This window comes from Heterodontus francisci, chromosome 8 (assembly GCF_036365525.1).
Source record: "Heterodontus francisci isolate sHetFra1 chromosome 8, sHetFra1.hap1, whole genome shotgun sequence".
Lineage (NCBI taxonomy): Eukaryota > Metazoa > Chordata > Chondrichthyes > Heterodontiformes > Heterodontidae > Heterodontus > Heterodontus francisci.
Window position 1 is genome coordinate 1344716 of NC_090378.1, and position 23159 is coordinate 1367874.

At 43.8% G+C, this 23159-nt stretch overlaps 1 protein-coding gene across 1 annotated transcript in view; it reads right to left on the minus strand.

The window, feature by feature from the left end:
• Positions 1-23159, minus strand: part of LOC137373152 (collagen alpha-1(XI) chain-like) — a 612019-nt gene that overhangs the window by 319146 nt on the left and 269714 nt on the right. Inside the window, exons 31-32 of the mRNA XM_068038011.1 lie at positions 10801-10854; positions 9587-9694 (exon numbers count right to left, since the gene is read on the minus strand). Of these exons, the coding sequence (XP_067894112.1) occupies positions 9587-9694; positions 10801-10854 (162 nt within the window). The remainder of the gene's footprint in view (positions 1-9586; positions 9695-10800; positions 10855-23159) is intronic.

Consider the following 23159-nt stretch of genomic DNA (forward strand, 5'->3'; position numbering starts at 1 on the left):
CAGAAAGCAAGTGTAAATTGTTGGCGTATGATTACCCTCCAATATTTTCACAGTCTGACCCATTCTCTGCTCCTATATTTCTCTCCACAAAGACAGTAGGTGAAGGATGATACTGGAGCCAATCTTCACTCAGTCTTACATTTCTTTACAGTGTGAAATATTACAAGTATACACCTCCGAACCCAACCACAGCACAGTCTCAATAAGTGTCTCTTTCTATGTCCTCAAATGAAACCCCAATTAATGTTCTTCACCTACATATAATTAAACACAATTGATATACAATTAACACACAGAAGAAACTGTACTGCTTTCATGCTGTCTTTGGAATTCTCTTCCTCAAAAGGCGGTGGAAGCAGAGTCTTTGAATATTTTTAAGGCAGAGGTGGATAGATTAATGATAAGCAAGGGGGTGAAAGGTTATCAGTGGTAGGTGGAATTATTGAATGGCGGAGCAGGCTCAAAGGGCTGAGTGGTCTACTCCTGCTCCTAATTCGTATATTTGTATGTTCATACAAACTGCAACCATTGTTCCATAATTTGTGGTTAGAACACACTTGAAGCACTGTGCACAGTTCTGGTCCCAAGATTATAAAAAAGAAATAGAGACACTGGAGAAGGTGCAAAAGAGATTCATAAAGATATCAGACTGAAAAATTATACCTATTCGCAAAGATTGAACAGTTTGGGGCTGCTTTCTCTGGAAAAAGGTTGAGGGTGACCTGATAGAGGTCTTCAAAATTATCAAAGGTTTTGTTTAGGGTAGATGTAGAGAAGATGCTTCCACTTGTGAGGGAGACTAAATGTAGGGACTATAAATATAAGACAGTTCCTAATAAATCCAATCAGAAATTCAGGAGAAATTTCTTTCCCCAGAGAGTGGTGAGAATGTGGAACTCACTACCACACGGAGTGGTTGAGGTGAATAGTATCGATACATTTAAGGGGAAGCTGGATAAACACATGAGGGAGAAAATAATAGAAGGATATGGTGATAGGGTGAGAGGAAGAGATGGGAGGAGGCTCATGTGGGGCAGAAACACCAGCATGGAGCAGATGGGCCGAATGGCCTGTTTCTGTGCTACAACATAGAACATAGAACATTACAGCGCAGTACAGGCCCTTCAGCCCTCGATGTTGCTCCGACCTGTGAAACCATCTGACCTACACTATTCCATTTTCATCCATATGTCTATCTGTGCTGTGGATTCGATGAAATTTACTGTAACTGAATAGGATTTTTTTGTACAATTTAGGATTCTTTCAGAGAGTAAAATCTCTGAGGGAAGCTTCATCTTTGATGTGTTTATCCCATCATGACTGTATCTCTTTGAAATAATCTCCAGGGTGTTTATTTGTGCATATTTTCAATCGATCTTTAGTGAGTTGTGATAGGATCTGAATCTCCTTCCCAGGGCTCTTCTGCATTTTGTTATAATCCCTCCAGGAAGGAGACCTCCAAGGAATAAATATAAATGGAGCAAGCTGCAACACTGAGAAACTGGAATAAAAATAAGAAATGCTGGAACCACTCAGCAGGTCTGGCAGCATCTGTGGAAAGAGAAGCAGAGTTAACGTTTCGGGTCAGTGACCCTTCTTCGGAACTAGCAAATATTAGAAATGTCAAGGTTATAAGCAAGTGAGGTGGGGGTGGGGCAAGAGATAACAAAGGAGAAGGTGTAGATTGGACCAGGCCACATAGCTGACCAAAAGGTCATGGAGTAAAGGCAAACAATATGTTAATAGTGTGTTGTTTGCCTTTACTCCATGACCTCTTGGTCAGCTATGTGGCCTGGTCCAATCTACACCTTCTCCTTTGTTATCTCTTGTCCCACCCCCACCTCACTTGCTTATAACCTTGACATTTCTAATATTTGCCAGTTCCGAAGAAGGGTCACTGACCCGAAACGTTAACTCTGCTTCTCTTTCCACAGATGCTGCCAGACCTGCTGAGTGATTCCAGCATTTTTTATTTTTATTTCAGATTTCCAGCATCCGCAGTATTTTGCTTTTATATTACTGAGAAACTGGCCCTGGGATTTACCAAATTCAGCTTTCACCAATCTCTGCTCAGGATTAAAGAAGATTGACAAGGAGTCAAAAAACAAAGCCGAGTCTGGACTCCCTGAAGCCGACACAAACACTCACTGAAGCTGAGATCAGACACCAGATCAATCCCAGGAACTTTCTTAAAGTCAAAGCAGCTGGAGTTTCCACTTTGAGCACAATCAACAATTTTGGCCCAAAATTACACCCGTTTTCAGAAGATTTTTTTTTTTAGCTCTTGCTCAAACTCATTTGCATAATGGCAAACACAAATGCTTCCACGAACTAGTGTAACCAGGCAGTGTTTTAATGTAATGAGAACAGAAAGTGCTGGAAATACTCAGCAGGTCTGGCAGCATCTGTGGAGAGAGAAACAGAGTTAATGTTTCAGGTCAGTGACCCTTCTTCAGATAAAGGGCTAGAATTTTACTAAACTGAGGAGTGATTAAGTGAAAGTGGACTGGAAAAAGCTACTGAAGGTAAATCAGTATCAGAGCAATGGGAGGTATTCAAAGAAGAGATTCAAGGGATTCAGAATAAACATGTTCCCACAAAAAAAAGGGTGAGGCGGCAAAATCTAGAGCCCCATGGATGTCAAGGAGCCTACAGGGTAAGATTAGACAGAATAGGAAAGCTTATAGAGTCATAGAGTCATACAGCATAGAAACAGGCCCTTCGGCCCACCGCGTCCATGTCGACCATAATGCCTATCTATACTAATCCCACCTGCCTGCATTAATTCCATATCCCTCTATGCCTTGCTCATTCAAGTACCTCTCCAGATGCCTCTTAAATGTTGCTACTGTTCCTGCCTCCACCACCTCCTCAGGCAGCTCATTCCAGATACCCACTATTCTTTGTGTGAAAAATTTACCCCTTTGATCCCCTTTAAACCTCCTCCCTCTCACCTTAAATCTATGCCCTCTAGTTTTAGTCACCCCTACCATGGGAAACAGACTCTGGCTATCTACCCTATCTATGCCTCTCATCATTTTATATACCTCCATCATGTCCCCTCTCAGCCTCCTTCACTCCAGGGAAAACAGACCCAGCCTATCCAATCTCTCAATAACTCAAGCCCTCCAAACCAGGCAACATCCTTGTGAATCTTTTCTGCATCCTCTCTAGCTTAATCACATCTTTCCTGTAGTGCGGGTGACCAGAACTGCACACAGTACTCCAAATGCGGCCTAACCAACGTTATGTACAACTGTAACATGACGTCCCAACTCTTGTACTCAATGCCTCGGTAGATGAAGGCAAGCATGCCATACGCCTTCTTCACCACCCTGTCTACCTGTGTTGCCACTTTCAGGGAACTATGTACTTACACCCCAAGGTCTCTCTGTTCAAGAACACTCTCCAGGGCCCAGCCATTCACTGTATATGTCCTGCCCTGGTTTAACTTCCCAAAATGCATCACTTCACACTTGTCTGTGTTAAATTCCATTTGCCAATCCCTTGCCCACTTTCCCAGTTGATCTATATCCTGTTGTAACCTTAGACAACCTTCTTCACTGTCCACTATACCACCAATTTTGGTGTCATCTGCAAACTTACTAATCATGCCCCCTACATTCACATCCAAGTCATTAATATATATGACAAACAACAGAGGGCCCAGCACCAATCCCTGCAGCACACCACTGGTCACCCAGCCTCCAATCTGAAAAACAACCCTCCACTACCACCCTCTGCCTCCTATCACCAAGCCAATTTTGTATCCAATTTGCTCGCTCACCCTGGATCCCATGTGTTCGAACCTTCTGGACCAGCCTACCATGCAGGACCTTGTCAAAGGACTTGCTAAAGTCCATGTAGACAATGTCCATCGCCCTGCCCTCGTCAATCCTCTTGGTCACCTCCTCGAAAAATTCAATCAAATTCGTGAGACATGATTTCCCACGCACAAAGCCATGCTGACTATCCCTAATCAGACCAGGTTTTCCAGATGCATATAAACCCTGTCTCTCAGAATCCCTTCCAATAACTTTCCCACCACTAATGTAAGGCTCACCGGCCTGTAGTTCCCTGGCTCATTCCTGATGCGCTTCTTAAATAAAGGCACATTAGCTATCCTCCAGTCTTCCGGTACCTCACCCGTGGCTAGTGATGATAAAAAAAATCTCTGCCAGGGCCCCAACAATCTGCTCCCTTGCTTCCCATAGTATCCCATGTCTGACACCAAGAACTCAATACTACAGAAAGCCGAGGGGAGTATAGAAAGGGGAGGGATGAAATCAAAAAGGAAATTAGGAAAGCAAAGAGAGGGCATGAAAGAATATTGGCAAGCAAAATCAAGGTGAACCCAAAGATGTTTTATCAATACATTAAGAGTAAGAGGATAACTAAGGAGAGAGTAGGGCCTATAAAAAAACAAAAAGGTAACCTATGTGTAGGAGCGGAAGATGTTGATATGGTTCTTAATGAATACTTTGCATCTGTCTTCACAAAAGAGGGGGATCATGCAGATATTGTAGTTAAGGGGGAAGAGTGTAAAGTATTGGATTTGATAACCATAAGGAGTAAGGAAGTATTCATTGAAAGTTGATAAATCCCCAGGGCCAGATGAAATGTATCCTAGGTTGTTAAAAGAAGCAAGAGAGGAAATAGCAGAGGGTCTGACCATCATTTTCCAGTCCTCACTGGATACAGGTGTTGGTGCTGGAGGATTGGAGAATTGCTAAAATTGTACCTCAGTTTAAAAAGGGAGCGAAGGATAGATCGAATAATTACAGGTCAGTCAGTCTAACCTCAGTAGTGGGCAAATTATTGGAATCTATTCTAAGAGACAGGATAAACTGTCACGTAGAAAGACACAGGTTAATCAAGGATAGTCAGCATGGATTTGTTAAGGGAAGATCTTGTTTAGCCAACTTGATTGAATTCTTTGAAGAAGTAACAAGGAAGATAGATGAGGGTAGTGCAGTTGATGTGGTCTACATGGATTTTAGCAAGGCTTTTGACAAGGTCCCACATGGCAGACTGGTTGATAAAAAATCCCATGGGATCCAGGGAAATGCATCAAGGTGGATACAAAATTGGCTCAGTGGCAGGAAACAAAGGGTAATTGTTGATTGGTGCTTTAGCGACTGGAGGGCTGTTTCCAGTGGCGTTTTGCAGGGCTCAGTACTGGGCCCCTGTTTTTTGTGGTGTATATTAATGATTTGGATGTAAATGTAGGGGTCATGATCAAGAAGTTTGCAGACGACATAAAGATTGGCCGTGTGGTTGATAGTGAGGAGGATAGCTGTAGGCTGCAGGAAGATATTGATGGTCTGGTCAGATGGGCAGAAAAGTGACAAACGGAATTCAACCTGGAGAAGTGTGAGGTGATGCATTTGGGGAGGTCAAGCAAGGCAAAGGAATACACGTTTAATGGGAAAATACTGAGAAGTGTTGAGGACGTGAGAGACCTTGGAGTGAATGTCCACAGATCCCTGAAGGTGGCAGGGCAGGTCGATAAGGTGGTTAAGGAAGCATATGGAATCCTTTTCTTTTTTAGCCGAGGTATAGAATATAAGAGCAGGGAGGTTATTCTGGAACTGTATAACTCATTGGTTAGGCCACAACTTGAGTATTGTGTGCAGTTCTGGTCACCTCATTACAGAAAGGATATAATTGCACTAGAGAGGGTACAGAGGAGATTTACGAGGATGTTGCCAGGACTGGAAAAATGCAGCTATGAGGAAAGATTGGATAGGCTGGGGTTGTTCTGCTTGGAACAGAGAAGGCTGAGGGGAGATCTGATTGAAATGTCCAAAGCTTTGAGGGGCCTGGATAGAGAGGAGGTGAAGGGTCTATTCACCTTAGCAGAGAGGTCAGTGACGAGGGGGCATAGATTTAAAGTGATTGATAGAAAAATTAGAGAGGAGATGAGCAAAACATTTCACCCAGAGGGTGGTGACGGTCTGGAACTCACTGCCTGAAAGGGTAGTTGAGGCAGAGACCCTCAACTCATGCACCTAAAGTGCCATAAACTGCAAGGATATGGACCAAATGCTGGAAGGTGGCATTAGAATAGGCTGGCACAGACACGATGGACCGAGTGGCCTCTGTGTCTTAAACTTTCTATGATTTTAATTATTCTAATTTCTTTTGTTTGTCATGAGGGATTCACCTAATGAATCTACCAGTTTTAGGCTTTTTGAATGAGTTTATGGACATGAGATAAGAGGTCCTCTAAAACTAATTAAAGAAAGGTTTTTAGAACAGAGAAACAAATCTTGTGTTAGATTATGTATCCATGCTCTGGGAACGGCTCATGAGAGTTTGCAAAGTGGCTCAGGAACAGCTTAAAGCTTCCCAAACAACTATGAAAAAATGGGCAGACAAGCATGTTAAGACCCGAACATTTTAACCAGTGGATGAAGTGTTCGTATTCCTGCCTTTACTGGGTGAACCTGTGAAAGCACGGTTCAGTGGTCCATATAAAGTGGTCAAGAAAATTGGTGAAGTAAATTATTTGATAGACAGCCCAGATCACCGGACAAAGAATCAGCTTTGTCATATCAATATGTTAAAACAATATTATCACTGGGAGGAGAATAAACAAGCACATGTATGTCAGGTAGTAGGGACAGTGAAGGATGAAAGGGATAGTGAGGATAAGGCAGAAGGAGGCCTAGACAATTCTCAAATTGAACCTCCTACTATCCAGTTAGCTAATACTGAATTGTTTGGGAGATTGGACACTGTGCTTTCATATTTAGATGCAGAACAATGAGAAGACCTAACAAGGCTACTCACAGCATTTATAGGAGTCTGTCGGGATAGGTCAGGATGTACAACCTTCGCCACACATGATGTGGATGTAGGAGAACCCTCTCCTATAAAACAGCATCCTTATCGCTTAAGTCCAGAGAAACAGGACCAGGTAAAAGCAGAAATTCAATACACGCTGGAAAACAACTTAATTGAACTTAACCAAAGCAGCTGGAGTTTGCCAGTAGTATTAGAAGGCAGACTCCTACCCAATTCCTCACTTGGAAGACTGCATTGACAGAGTGGACAGTGTAGTTTACTATTGCAACCTTATCACTTAAAGATTATCCACATTGCGGGCAAAAATAATGTAACTGCAGAAGTTTTATCTAGAATCTAACTTTGCTTTGAGTTATCAGAGTGCAAAGATGGTACAAAGTAGAACTGTATTAACTACAAGTATAGAGTGTGAGGTAAAGAGTAATGTGTGAAAATGTGTTTTACAACTTTTTATCTTTTTTCACACTTTGTAATGAAACACATTTAAAAATGGTGTTTAATTCTTCCAAGGGTTATGAATTATTTCTTTTTTTTTGTTAAATTTTGAAGATTTGTGGGTTTAAACTGAAAAGGAGTCCACAGATTTTTTTTTTTACAAGGGTCACTGAGAGATCTGGATTGTAAACAGTTACTGGAAGGTACCTGTCTTCAAATAATTACCCAGCAGGAGTTGTTTTTGATTTGGGGAAGATGTTTGCAGAGAAGTGACAGGTCAAGATTTATAGGGATAAGGAGGCTTGACTCCTGACATTGTTTTTGGTTTCACTTTGGACAGTGAGTTGGCATATGGACAATGGTTTGAAAAGACAGTTGGACAAAACTTGCCAAGGACGTAAAACCCCACCTCAGTCTGTTCCAGCAATTTGAAAAAGCCTGTCAGTTTTCCATCTCTTGAGAAGCTGAGAAGCGAGCGTAAGAAACTGCCTGAAACCCCTGATACCACATTTTCCCTGGAAAGTCTGCCCAAACTGATCTTCAATGTCACCTATCAAGAACCATTCTAAGAAGATCCCAGTGACAGCCATCTATATGTTTTTGAGACGTCAAACCAAAAAGGACTTCTGACATCTTTTCATATCTTCTCTTTTTTCTTCAAGTATTAGCAAGTATTCTGGAATTCTGGACAACATATTTTTTTTTGTTGTAGAGCTCTAAAGAGTAAATCTCTATTTTTTTGGTTAACCAGTATATATGTGTGTGGGTGTGTGTGAGGAGCTAAGGTTAAAAAGTGAACTTTTATATTTTGATCTTCATTACTGGTTAAGAATAGTTTTATAATAAACTGATAATTTTGTTGTTTATTAAAGAAACCTGGTTGGTGTATTTTATTCTGGGATAAAAATAGAGTCTATGATTGACCGTATCGGTAAGTAACTGCTGCCTTCCGTGTTGTTTCAGTCGCTGTGAGGCGACTATGGAGTGACCTCTCCATGGCGCATGCCTGGGCGAATGTATGGAGGTTGAGAGTTGCCCAAGTGTCAAAACCCCCCTCTTGGCCATGTGAGCCACATGGAAGATGACAAGATCCCCAAAGATACATTGTATAGCGAGTTCGCCACTGGTATCAGACCCACCGGCCGTCCATGTCTCCGCTTTAAAGACGTCTGCAAACGCGACATGAAGTCCTGTGACATTGATCACAAGTCATGGGAGTCAGTTGCCAGTGATCGCCAGAGCTGGCGGGCAGCCATAAAGGCGCGGCTAAAGTGTGGTGAGTCGAAGAGACTTAGCAGTTGGCAGGAAAAAAGACAGAGGCGCAAGGGAAGAGCCAACTGAGTAACAGCCCCGACAATCAAATTTTTCTGCAGCGCCTGTGAAGAGTCTGTCACTCTAGAATTGGCCTTTATAGCCACTCCAGGTGCTGCTCCACAAACCACTGACCACCTCCAGGCGCTTACCCATTGTCTCTCGAGATAAGGAGGCCAAAGATCGATAAGTGGGAAAAAATGTAAATATATGTTGTGACCTGTGGAGAAGTGGGACTGAATTAACAGTGCACACCTCCCACCTCGGTCGTTACAGTCTCAGGATGTGACGTTGCTGCCAACCAAACTTTAAATGACTCCAGCATTTGAATGAATCAATAGTAACAGCTTCCACCATCTCCCTCGAGAACCTGTTCCCCAGATTGACCACTCGCTCCCTGAAATATTGTTTCCCCAGATGAGTTTTGAATTTTCCCCTTCAAGCTCAGGCCGTGTCGTCTGGTTCTACTGTTCTGGACAAGGTGAGACAGCTGGTCACGGCCGACATTGTCCAGTTCATTTAGAATCAACCATCTCGCTTTCCTCAGTAAGACCAGGGCCCAGTTTTGTTTCCTGGGATGCGGGCGTTGCTGGCAAGGTCAGTTTTTGTTGCCTATCCCTAATTGCCTTTGACAACTGAATGTCTCGTTAGGCCATTTCAGAGGGCATGTAAGAGACAACCACATTGCTGTGGGTCTGGAGTCACGTGTCGGCCAGACCAGGTAAGGACAGCAGATTTCCTTCCCCAAAGGACATTAGTGAACCAGATGGGTTTTTACAACAATCGACGATATGTTCATGACACCATTACTGAGACCAGCTTTCAATTCTAGATTTTTATTAATTAATTGAATTTTATTAATTAATTGAATTTTTGAATTCTACCAGCTGTTGTGGTGGGATTTGAACCAGTGTCCCCAGGGTATTAGCCTGGGTCTCTGGATTACCAGTGCAGTGACATTACCACTCTGCCACGGTCTCCCCTTTGCTGCTCATGATCCAATTTCTCTGCCCGCTGCTCAGCTACTGACCTTCTCGCCAGCAGATCCAGGTGATCCAGCATCTCCTGGAGGGCCAGCACGACCTTTCGGACCCTCGGGTCCATCCTCACCACGTGGCCCCAGCAGTCCGGTTTCACCCTGTGGCAGATGATCAAACAGAGTCAGGATTACAATACACACAGACTTCCACTTTTTCTCTGTCAACTATCAAAAATTAATCTTTTCAAAGAATTTTAACTCAGCCTGTAAGAGCCCACATCCTCACAGAATTACACAGCACAGAAGGAGGCCATTCGGCCCATCGTGCCTGTGCCAGCTCCTCGAAAGAGCTATTCAATTAGTCCCACTCCCCTGCTCTTTCCCCACAGCCCTGCAATTATTTTCCTTTTCAAGTTTTTATCCAAATCCCTTTTGAAAGTTATTATTGAATCTGCTTCCACCGCCCTTTCAGGCAGTGCGTTCCAGATCACAACAACTCGCTGCGTAAAGGAAATTCTCCTCATCTCCCCCTCTGGTTCTTTTACCAATTACCTTCAATCTGTGTCCTCTGGTTACTGACCCTCCTGTCACTGGAAACAGTTTCTCCTTATTTACTGTATCAATATGCCTCGTGATTTTATACACCGCTATTAAATTTCCCCTTAACCTTCTCTGCTCTAAGCTGAACAATCCCAGCTTCTCCAGTCTGTTATTCCCCATTGACATGGTGGAGAAAGAGAAACAAAATAAATCATAAAGGATGGAATAAACTCTGGAAGCTTTCCAGTGACAGTTTAACAGTGAAACTCATTTCTGAACTGTTCTTCTTTAAAGACACTTGCAAACTCCACACATGCAATACCCAGAACTGAACCTGGGTCGCTGGAGCTGTGAGGCTGCGGTGCTAACCACTGTGCCACCCAAATGTATCAGCTGCTGGAACGGCCTTCCTGCTATTCTGCACTTGGAGAATTTCAGTCTCAGTTGGTAATAGATGATCAGCAGAGGCAAAAAATTTAAACTCAAATGGATAAAATGGAAGACGGAATATCATACGCCGAGTGTGAAAAGTGTAATAATCGATTAAGACAGGGGAGATTTCATTGTACAAGTGACAGTGTTGGTTCAATGAAAGGTGTTGTGAACAGACTGAGAGACGCAGGATTGTCTGTTTGTTTTTAGCGACAGAATCCGTCACTACCATCTCAGCATGATATGGGAACACATCATATGTGCAGACAGAGAAGCTGAAAAAAAACCCTTACCCTTTCTCCTTTAAGTCCCATATCACCTTTAAAACCGGGAAAACCATCTTCACCCTGAAAGAGAGAGAGACTTGATTTCAATCATCAGAGGACATTATCAAACAAGGAGACAGAGAGAGAGAGTTTTAAATAGTTGATGTTAGCATCAGAAGTTAATTATTTTCAGAGGGTGGGATGTAAAACCCAACAAACATTAATTCAGTAAAAAGCTGCATGTGTCTGGTATTAAACAGAGACTAGAGTGTTGCACAGCTTCACAAAGAATCTACTTTAAGGAGCCTGACTACACAAATCATAGAAAATCTCATTTTATCGTGAAAGTTCAACTCGCAGTATGGTGTAAATTTTACAAATAAGCTGTTAACTATTCTGATCAAACACATTATCTGAGAGATTCAATTTATTCCAGATAGGAAATGAGCTCATTGCATTTAATACTGAGAGAAAGAACTTGCATTGCTATAGCACCTTTCACCACCTCAGGACATCCCAAAGCATTTTGTAGCCAATGACGTACTATCTTGAAATGTAGTCAGTGTGGTAATATAAGTTGCATGGCAAGCAATTTGCGCACAGCAAGTTCCCACAAACAGCAATGTGATAATGAGCAGATTATCTGTTTTTAATGATATTGGTTCAGGGATAAACTTTGGCCAGGACACCAGGGAGAACTCCCCTGCTTTCCTTCAAAGAGTGACTGTTGGATCTTTTATATAAATGTGTGAGGACAGAATGTCTCATCTGAAACACAAAACCATCAGAAGCAGTGTTTTCACACAAATAATAACAGAAATATGGAACTTCCTCTTCTGAAAATCTGCGGATCAGGAAGAGGGAAATTAGTCCTGCTCCCTGCTCCTGATCACCACCCACAGGCTGCTGGAAGCAAGTGTTCATGAATACAAGTAAACTCGACTATTCCAAAACTCTGCTGCCCATATCCGATCCCACACCAGGTCCCATTCACCCCGTGCTCGCTGGCCAATGTTAAAACTGGGATAGCCAGGCAGTGAAGGATAGAACACCAAAGTGAAGTCACTATTCACTTAGTCGCTTTTATTTGTAGAGATAAACATGACATATTGTGTACTTTGAACAGCCAGCCCTCGATCAGTCTGCTCCTATATATATATATATATACACACAAGCACAGCACTCCCCAATACCCTCCATATGAATAGAATTAAACAACCAATTAATATGCAATGAACAGATCTACTCCTCTTTAAATGAAAATGAAAAAATAGATTTTGTAAACACAACCAAAAAGTCAACAAAAATCAAACACCTCCACAGTCTGGACAAAGTACGGAGTTTTGAAAAAAAAAGCCAACAGTGATGTTACAGGAAAGCTGCAAGGTGATTGGTCAGTGAGTCACTACTGTTAGGGAATAGCTCTAAATAGCTGGGTAAGTATCTAATAGAAGAAAGGTTTACAGTTTATTTCATATAAAGTAAGTAGTGTTTTTTTTAAGGAGTTCTGTAGTAATGAGAACCAGGGAAGAAGGGCCCTAGAGTAACCGATATGATTTAACATAAAAATCTTCCAAAAGGTTTAATTTAAAGGGTTAAGTCATGGCAGGAGAGCTCAAAGCCGTGGTGTGCTCCTCGTGCTCCATGTCAGAAGCCGGGAACATTTCCAGTGCCCGGGATCAGCATGTGTGCAGGAAATGTCTCCAGCTGCAGCTCCTGGAAACCTGGGTTTCAGAGCTGGAGCGGCAGCTGGGGACACTGTGGAGCATCCGCGAGGTGGAGAGTATCGTGGATAGCATGTATAGAGAGGTGGTCACACCGCAGGCTCAGACAGGCAGGAGGGGAATGGGTGACCACCAGGCAGAGCAAGAGGACTAGGCAGGCAGTTCAGGAATCTCCTGTGGCTATTCCCCTGCAAAACAGATAAACTGCTTTGGATACTGTTGGGGGGAATGGCCTCTCAGGGGAAAGCAGCAACAGCCCAATTTGTTGCACCACGGTTGGCTCTGCTGCACAGGGGAGGAGTAAAAAGTGTGGGAATGCAATAGTTATAGAGGATTCAATTGTAAGGGGAATAGATAGGCGTTTTTATGGCCACAAACAAGACTCCAGGATGGTATGTTGCCTCCCTGGTGCTAGGGTCAAGGATGTCTCAGAGCAGTTACAGGACATTCTGAAGGGGGAGGGTGAACAGCCAGTGGTCGTGGTATACGTTGGTACAAACGACATAGATAAAAAAAGGGATGAGGTCCTAAAAGCAGAATATAGGGAGCTAGGAAGCAAGATGAAAAGCAGGACCTCAAGGGTAGTGATCTCAGGATTACTACCAGTGCCACGTGCTCGTCAGAGTAGAAATATCAGGATATATCGGGTGAATACATGGCTGAAGAGATGGTGGGAGGGGGAGGGTTTTAGATTCCTGGGACATTGGGACCGGTTCTGGGGGAGGTGGGACCAGTACAAACTGGATTACACCTGGGCAGGACCAGGACTGATGTCCTCGGGGGAGTATTTGTGAGAGTGGTTGGGGAGGGTTTAAACTAAAATGGCAGGGGGATGGGAACCTTTGCAAGGAGTCAGAGGAGGGGGAATCAAAGACAAGAACAAAAGACAGTAAGGGGAATAAGAAAAGTGATAGGCAGAGAAATAAGGGCCAGAATCAAACAGGGCCACAGTAAAAAATAGTGGGAAGGGGCCAAGTAATGTTAAAAAGACAAGCATTAAGGCTTTGTGCCTTAACGCGCGAAGAATTCGCAATAAAGTGGATGAATTAATTGCGCAAATAGATGTAAACGAATATGATATAGTTGGGATGACGGAAGGTGACCAGGGATGGGAAATGAACATCAGGGATATTCAGTATTTAGGAAGGACAGACAAAAAGCAAAAGGCAGTGGAGTTACATTGTTGGTTAAAGAGGAAATTAACACAATAGTGAGGAAGGATATTGGCTCTGACAATGTGGAATCTGTATGGGTAGAGCTGAGAAACACTAACGGGCAAAAAACATTAGTGGGGGTTGTATATAGACCCCCAAACTGTAGTGGTGATGTTGGGAATGGCATTAAACAGGAAATTAGAGACACATGCGATAAAGGAACATCTACAATTATGGGTGAGTTTAATCTGCATATAGATTGGGCAAATCAAATTAGTCACAATACCGTAGAGGAGGAATCCTTGGAGTGTATACGGGTTTTCTGGACCAATACGTTCAGGAACCAAATGGAGAACAGGCCATCCTAGACTGGGTATTGTGTAATGAGAGAGGAATAATTGACAATCTAGTTGTGTGAGACCCCTTGGGGATGAGCGACCATAATATGATAGAATTCTTCATCAAGATGGAGAGTGACGTAGTTGATTCTGAGACTAGGGTCCTGAATCTTAATGAAGAAAATTACGAAGGTATGAGACGCAGGTTGGCCATGACGGATTGGGAAACGTTACTTAAAGGGATGACAGTGGATAGGCAATGGCAAACATTTAAAGAGCGCATGGATGAACTGCAACAATTGTTTATTCCTGTCTGGCACAGAAGTAAAACGGGGAAGGTAGCCAAACCATGGCTTACAAGGGAAAGTAGAGATAGCATTAGATCCAAGGAAGAGGTATATAAATCTGCCAGAAAAAAACAACCGACCTGAGGATTGGGAGCAGTTTAGAATTCAGCAAAGGAGGACCAAGGGATTGATTAAGAAGGGGAAAATAGAGTACGAGAGCAAGCTTGCGGGGAACATAAACACTGACTGTAAAAGTTTCTATAGGGATGTGAAGAGAAAAAGATTGGTGAAGACAAATGTAGATCCCCTACAGTCAGAAACAGGGAAATTTATTATGGGGAACAAAGAAATGGCTGACCAACTAAATGCATACTTTGGTTCTGTCTTCACAAAGGAGAACACAAATATCATACCAGAAATGTTGGGGAACACAGGGCTTAGTGAGAGGGAGGAACTGAAGGAAATCAGTATTAGTAGAGAAATGGTGTTGGGGAAATTGATGGGACTGAAGGCCGATAAATCCCCAGGGCCTGATAATCTACATCCCAGAGTACTTAAGGAAGTGGCCCTAGAAATAGTGGATGAATTGGTGGTCATCTTCCAAGATTCTATAGACTCTGGAACAGTTCCTACAGATTAGAGGGTAGCTAATGTAACCTCACTATTTAAAAAGGGAGGCAGAGAGAAAGCAGGGAATTATAGACCAGTCAGCCTGATGTCGGTAGTGGGGAAAATTCTAGGGTCCATTATCAAAGATTTTGCAGCAGAGCACTTGGAGAACAGTGGTAGAATCGGACAGAGTCAGCATGGATTTACGAAAGGGAAATCATGCTGGACAAATCTACTAGAATTCTTCGAGGATGCAACTAGTAGAGTTGATGAGGGGGAGCCAGTGGATGTGGTTTATTTGGACTTTCAGAAGGCTTTCGACAAAGTCCCACATAAGAGATTAGCGTGTAAAATTAAAGCGCGTGGGATTGGGGGTAGTGTATTGTGATGGATAGAAAATTGGTTGGCAGACAGGAAACAAAGTCATAGAGTCGTACAGCATAGAAACAGGCCGTTTGGCCCACCGCGTCCATGCCGACCATAATGCCTATCTATACTAATCCCACCTGCCTGCATTAATTCCATATCCCTCTATGCCTTGCTCATTCAAGTACCTGTCCAGATGCCTCTTAAATGTTGCTACTGTTCCTGCCTCCACCACCTCCTCAGGCAGCTCATTCCAGATACCCACTATTCTTTGTGTGAAAAATTTACCCCTTTGATCCCCTTTAAACATCCTCCTTCTCACCTTAAATCTATGCCCTCTAGTTTTAGTCACACCTACCATGGGAAACAGACTCTGGCTATCTACCCTATCTATGCCTCTCATAATTTCATATACCTCTATCATGTCCCCTCTCAGCCTCCTTCACTCCAGGGAAAACAGACCCAGCCAATCCAATCTCTCTTTATAACTCAAGCCCTCCAAACTAGGCAACATCCTTGTGAAACTTTTCTGCACCCTCTCGAGCTTAATCACATCTTTCCTGTAGTGTGGCGACCAGAACTGCACACAGTGCTCCAAATGCGGCCTAACCAACGTTATGTACAACTGTAACATGACGTCCCAACACTTGCACTCAATGCCTCAGCCGATGAAGGCAAAGAGTAGGGATAAATGGGTCTTTTTCCGAATGGCAGGCAGTGACTAGTGGGGTACCGCAGGGATCGGTGCTAGGACCCCAGCTATTCACAATATATATTAATAATTTAGATGAGGGAACTAAATGTAATATCTCCAAGTTTGCAGATGACACAAAACTGGGTGGGAGGGTGAGTTGTGAGGAGGATGCAGAGAGTCTTCAGGGTGATTTGGACAAGTTGAGTGAGTGGGCGAATGCATGGCAGATGCAGTATAATGTGGATAAATGTGAAGTTATCCACTTTGGTAGCAAAAACAGGAAGGCAGATTATCTGAATGGCTATAAACTGAGAGAGGGGAATATGTTGCGAGAGCTGGATGTTCTCGTACACCAGTCGCTGAAGGTAAGCATGCAGGTGCAACAGGCAGTAAAAAAGGCAAATGGTATGTTGGCCTTCATAGTGAGAGGATTCAAGTACAGGAGCAGGGATGTCTTGCTGCAATTATACAGGGCCTTGGTGAGGCCACACCTGGAATATTGTGTGCAGTTTTGGTCTCCTTCTCTGAGTAAGGATGTTTTTGCTATAGAGGGAGTGCAGCGAATGTTTACCAGACTGATTCCTGGGATGGCAGGACTGACGTATGAGGAGAGATTGAGTCGGTTAGGATTATATTCACTGGAGTTCAGAAGAGTGAGGTGGGGATCTCATAGAAACCTATGAAATTCTAACAGGACTTGACAGGGTAGATGCAGGAAGGATGTTCCCGATGGTGGGGGAGTCCAAAACCAGGGGTCATAGTCTAAGGATATGGGGTAAACCTTTCAGGACTGAGATGAGGAGAAATTTCTTCACCCAGAGAGTGGTGAGCCTGTGGAATTCGCTACCACAGAAAGCAGTTGAGGCCAAAACATTGTATGTTTTCAAGAAGGATTTAGATATAGCTCTTGGGTCTAAAGAGATCAAAGGGTATGGGGAGAAAACAGGAACAGATTACTGAGTTGGATGATCAGCCATGATCATAATGAATGGGGGAGCAAACTCGAAGGGCCGAATGGCCTACTCCTGCTCCTATTTTCTATGTGTCTAAAGCATTACATTGCAAGATTCCCCTCCTCTGGGACCTCTAACAATTTCTTTGTACATGTTTTTCTTTTTGTAAAACAATCAGACAGTTGATGACTTGCATCCATTCTTTAATGTTTGAGATTTCCTTTCTCTCCAGCATTGTTTCAAGCCAGCAAGGCCAATCCATAACCTTTTCTCAATTATTCTTTCTGTAGAGTTTACATTATCCCAAAATGAGCAATTATCTACATAACATTCAAAGGGTACACTATCTTCAGTACACGCTTTGTACAGAACCTCACTTAAAATATTTGACAAATGGAATCCCATATCCACTGCTTCATGACACCCATTGTTTCAGCAGCTAAAATACTTTTGTTAACCATTTTTATTTTCTTAGTTTCCAAATCTGAAGGACAACATTTCCCATTTTCACCCAACAGAAATATGAAAAAACCAGCTGCACTTGAATACCCATCTGGAAGATTAATGTGTGAAGCATTGTTAAAAATGACTCATTTCATGTTCTTTGGGTCACTGAAGGATGGATTGGATGCATTTCTCCAGATTTAATTTTTTTAATGTTTTACTTGCCCTTAAAACATTCTCGACTTGAGGTTGTTTCATTGTATTACGAAAGTCCAATACATCAAAACTAGCATGTGATCCTGTCTGAGTGCACAACCAGTTCAACTGACCAATCAAACTTTGCGATTGCTCTGTCTCGTCTTTAGATAGATATCATCGTTCTGTGGTAACAACAACTTGTATTTATATAGCGTCTTTAACGTAATGAAACATCCCACGGTGCTTCACAGGAGCATTATAAAACAAAATTAGGCATTGAGTAACAAAGAAATATTCGAACATGTGCAAAGAGGGAGGTTTTATGGAGTGTCTTAAAGGAGGAGAGAGAAGTAGAGAGTCGGAGAGGTTTAGGGAGGGAATTCCAGAGCCTAGGGCCCAGGCAGCTGAATGCACAGCCGCCAATGGTGGAGTGATTAAAATCAGGAATGCTCAAGAGGTCGGAATTAGAGGAGCTCAGAGATCTCGGAGGGTTGTGGGGCCGGAGGAGATTACAGAGATAGGGAGGGGCGAGGCCATGGAGGGATTTGAAAACAAGGATGAGAATTTTTAAATCAAGGCATAGCTTGACCGGGAGCCAGTGTAGGTCAGTGAACACAGGGGGTTGCTGGGACAGGGGGTTGCTGGGACAGGGGGGTGCTGGGTGAACTGGACCTGATGTGAGACGGGACACGGGCAGCAGAGTTTTGGATGATGCCAAATTTCTGGAGGGTAGCATGTGGGAGACCAGCCAGGAGAACATTGGAATAGTTAAGACATGAATGAGGATTTCAGCAGCAGATCAGCTGAAGCAGGAGCAAAGTCAGGTGATGTTAAGGAGGTGGAAGTAGGCGGTCTTAGTGATGGCGTGGACATGAGGCTGGAAGCTCATCTTGGGGTCACATATGACACCAAAGTTGCAAACAGACTGGTTGCGCCTCAGACAGTTGCCAGGGAGAGGGACGGAGTCAGTAGCTAGGGAACGGAGTTTGGAACAGGGACCAAAGACAATGGATTCAGCCTTCCCAATTTTTAATTGGAGGGAATTTCTGCTTACCCACTGCCAGATGTCAGATAAGCAGTGAAGGGGTTGAGAGAGGTGGTGGTGAGATAGAGCTGAGTGTCGTCAGCGTACATGTGAAAACTGACGCTGTGTATCTGGTTCATCCCTGAGGAATGAACCAGCGAATGGCTGTCACTTATTTTGTTCAGCTAGGAGTTGAGGGCTGGATGTAGCCGAGGGACAGCATGCAGACGAGAAATAGGGGGAGCCAAGGATCGATCGTTGGGGGACACCAGAGGTAACAGTGCAAGAGCAGGAAGAGAAGCTATTGTATGTGAAGAATGGAACCAGGTGAGAGCAGTCTCACCCAGTCGGACAATCTGTATGATTAACAGGGGTAAGAGTAACATTCACTAAATGGGACTCTTGATTTAAAATTACACCAACCCCAATTTGCATAATATATTTGAAATCGCCACAAGCCATCTCCCCATTTTAAATTCTACTGCAATTTTATTAATAACATATTTCTCAAAATTTCTGCAGTACCACCCCATAAGAAATCATGAATATGCATCATGAAAGTTGTCTGAAAGTTTTCCTTTATGATACCAATAAAACATTGCGGGATCTGCTTTTAATTGAATGCAACCCAGTTTCAGCAAAACAGTTCTCACTGAGAAATACCACACCCTGGAAATATCATTCAGGCTACAGACACATTTGTTTAGTTTCCATAATTTCTTCTACATCTGCTGCCTCTTTGGGCAGTTTCAGAAACACTTCTCTCTAACAAGTATCATCCTGCAGAAACATTGCTTTTATGTCGATACACTCCATGAATATGTGGTCAAAGAGCTAAAAAGCTTTATAAGATTGCTTTTTCAGCAGTCGCTCTTCAAAACCCCTAGCAATTAGCTTCGCTCTGGCCTTATAAGTTGGATCTGTTAACTTTGTTTCCCTCTCCACAGAGACTGCCAGCCCTGCTGAATGTTTCCAGCATTTACTGTTTTTATATCTAATTCTCTTTGTGTTGCTAAAAATAGAGACATGTTGTCAAAGCTTTTCATCTTGCACTCATCAGGACAATCGCAAGAATAACCAATGTAAGGGAAAACAACTTATACTGCATGAGAAGAGAGTGCTGATTGGTTGACAAGAGAACACTGATTGTCGAGGTGTTGCCATGGTGAATGCACCAGTTTACAGTGACTGACAGTTAACTGCCAAGCTTTGTTTAAAATTTAAATCAGGCAGCTTGACTCTGATTGGTCAAGGCATTGCCCTGAGGAATGAACCAGCAAATGGCTGTCACTTATTTTGTTCAGCTCGGAGTTGAGGGCTATGAGGAGCTGGCATGAAAGAGGAGTTGAGGTCTGGGGCAGATCAGCCATGATCTTACTGAAGGCAGGACAGGCTTGAGGGGCTGAATGGCCTGCTCCTATTTCTTATGTAGTTCTGGGCACCACACTTCAGGAAGGATGTGAGGGTCCTTGAGAGGGTGCAGAGGAGATTTACCAGAATGGTTCCAGGGATGGGGGATTTTAGTTACAAGGTTAGGTTGGAAAAGCTGGGGTTGTTCTCCCTGGAGCAGAGGAGATTGAGGGGAGATTTAATAGAGGTGTACAAGATAATGACAGGCTTAGATAAGTTAGACCAGTAAAAGCACTAGGGGACACAGATTGAAAGTTTTGGGAAGAGATGCAGGGGGAATGTGAGGAAGAATCTTTTTACACAGTGAGTGGTAATGACCTGGAACTCGCTGCCTACGAGGGTGGTGGAAGCGGAAACGATCAATCATTTTAAAAGGAAATTGGATGGGCACTTGAAAGAAATAAACATGCAGGGCTACGGGGATTGAACGGGGCAGTGGGACTCACTGGATTGCTTCACAGAGAGCCAACATGGACTCAATGGGCCAACTGGCCCCTTTCTCTGCTGTACTGACTCAATGGCTGTATGATATTTGAGGTACTGGGAGCCTTGTTTACTTCCATCAGCTACTTAGAGTGTGAGATTTTATAATTAGTACTGCTTAAGCATTAGGAATGAAGCTGAACAGTTTAATTGCAATGTTTGATAAGCACTGTCCATCATGACCTTACCAGGGACTTTCCTTTCCCTCTGACCCTCTCTTTTAAAGTATCCTGAATTAAACTCTGTCTCCCTGCATGAAGAGCATTCAAATATGCACAAAAATGGAACTAATTGCAGTACCTTTTACAGCAGGAGAACTATCACATCGCACAGAAGACAATTTGAGATTTCGCCACAGACTAATTGATAAGGACTATACCCTCCAAACATCTGGAGTGAATTCTTTGCATGAACTGTCCGTGCCAGGGTGGTTGACAATTCAGTCCAGTCCATCTGCCAAAATTTTACACAGCTTTTCAAGCTGCTATATTCAGAACAATATTATTCACATTCTCACACATATCCCGAAACTTGATTGGTAAATTCCTGTCCTGAAGCAGCCAAAAAATCTGCAGGTGTCCCAACTCCTGTGGCCATGCCTTCAACTGTCTAGGTCCGAACCTCTGGAATTCCCTCCCGAAACCTCTCCCTCTCTCTCCTCCTTTAAGATGCTCCTGAAAATTACCTGTTTGACCAAGCTTTTGGTCACCTTTCCAAACAGGTTTATGTGGCTTAGTGTAAGTGACTGTCTGATGTGTGTTGACACGAAAAACTCTGGGAGGTTTTACTGGTTAAAGATGCCACATAGACGCTGTTTGTTATTTGTGCTGCTCCCATAGTGGAATTGCCTGCTTGGACCTATTGTAGAGGTTCACACTGGACTAATGGTCAAACAGATAAGGAGACGGATGACAGTTGGTGTCTGCAAAACCGAGTGAGAGTGAACGGGACAGAACGAAAACTTGTTTCCACCTCTCCCCCTCTGGTTCTTTTACCAATCACCTTCAATCTGTGTCCTCTGGCTACTTCTTATTTACTGGAGCAAAACCCTTCATAATTTTGAATATCTCTACTAAATGTCTACCTGACTTACATAATCCCTGAACAAGAGGGTGATGAGCACAAGCCCCTTGCTATGTCGTCATTGAAAGGGGAAATTCACAACGTATTATTAAATATGATGTCCCTACCCTTGGACTCAGACTTCGCCCTAACATCAGTCCAGAAATCTCACCTGAATGTGTCACTCTTAGGTCACAGGTATCTCTCTCACCTCTGAGATAGAAAGTTGTGGGTTCAGCTCCCACCCCAGAGACTCGAGCACAAAATCCAGGCTGACATCCCATCAGGGAGTGCTGCAATGTTGCAGGGTTAGTACAGAGGGAGCACTGCGCTTTCGGAGGGTCAGTACGAGAGAGTGCTGCACTGTTACAGGGTTAGTACAGAGGGAGCACTGCACTGTCGGAGGGTCAGTACGAGAGAGTGCTGCACTGTTACAGGGTTAGTACAGAGGGAGCACTGCACTGTCGGAGGGTCAGTACGAGGGAGTGCTGCACTGTTACAGGGTTAGTACAGAGGGAGCACTGCACTGTCGGAGGGTCAGTACGAGAGAGTGCTGCACTGTTACAGGGTTAGTACAGAGGGAGCACTGCACTGTCGGAGGGTCAGTACGAGAGAGTGCTGCACTGTTACAGGGTTAGTACAGAGGGAGCACTGCACTGTCGGAGGGTCAGTACGAGGGAGTGCTGCACTGTTACCGGGTTAGTACAGAGGGAGCACTGCACTGTCGGAGGGTCAGTACGAGGGAGAGCTGCACTGTTACAGGGTTAGTACAGAGGAAGCACTGCACTGTTACAGGGTTAGTACAGAGGGAGCACTGCACTGTCAGAGGGTCAGTACGAGGGAGTGCTGCACTGTTGGAGGGACAGTACTGATGAAGTGCTGCACTGTTACAGGGTTAGTACAGAGGGAGCACTGCACTGTCGGAGGGTCAGTACGAGGGAGTGCTGCACTGTCGGAGGGTCAGTACGAGAGAGTGCTGCACTGTTACAGGGTCAGTACGAGAGAGTGCTGCACTGTTACAGGGTCAGTACAGAGGGAGCACTGCACTGTCAGAGGGTCAGTACGAGGGAGTGCTGCACTGTTGGAGGGACAGTACTGATGGAGTGCTGCACTGTCAGAGGGTCAGTAGTGAGTGAGTGCTGCACTTCAGTGGTGCCGTCTTTCAGATAAGACATTGAGGCCTGACTGACCTCGCAGCTGGATGGACAAGATTTCATGGCCACTACTGACTTAGTGGCAGGAAGCAAAGGGTGACTACTACCTTCAGGGATCTGTGGACATTCACTCCAAGGTCCCTCATTTCCTCTACACATCTCAGTATTTTCCCATTAATCGTGTATTCCTTTGCCTTGTTTGACCTCCCCAAATGCATCACCTCACATTTCTCCAGGTTGAATTCCATTTGCCACTTTTCTGCCCATCTGACCAGACCATCAATATCTTCCTGCAGCCTACAGCTATCCTCCTCGCTATCTACCACACGGCCAATCTTTGTGTCGTCTGCAAACTTCTTGACCATGCCCCCTACATTTATGCCCAAATCGTTAATATACACCACAAAAAGCAGGGGGCCCAGTACTGAGCCCTGCAGAACGCCACTGGAAACAGCCATCCAGTCGCTAAAACAGCCTTCAACAATT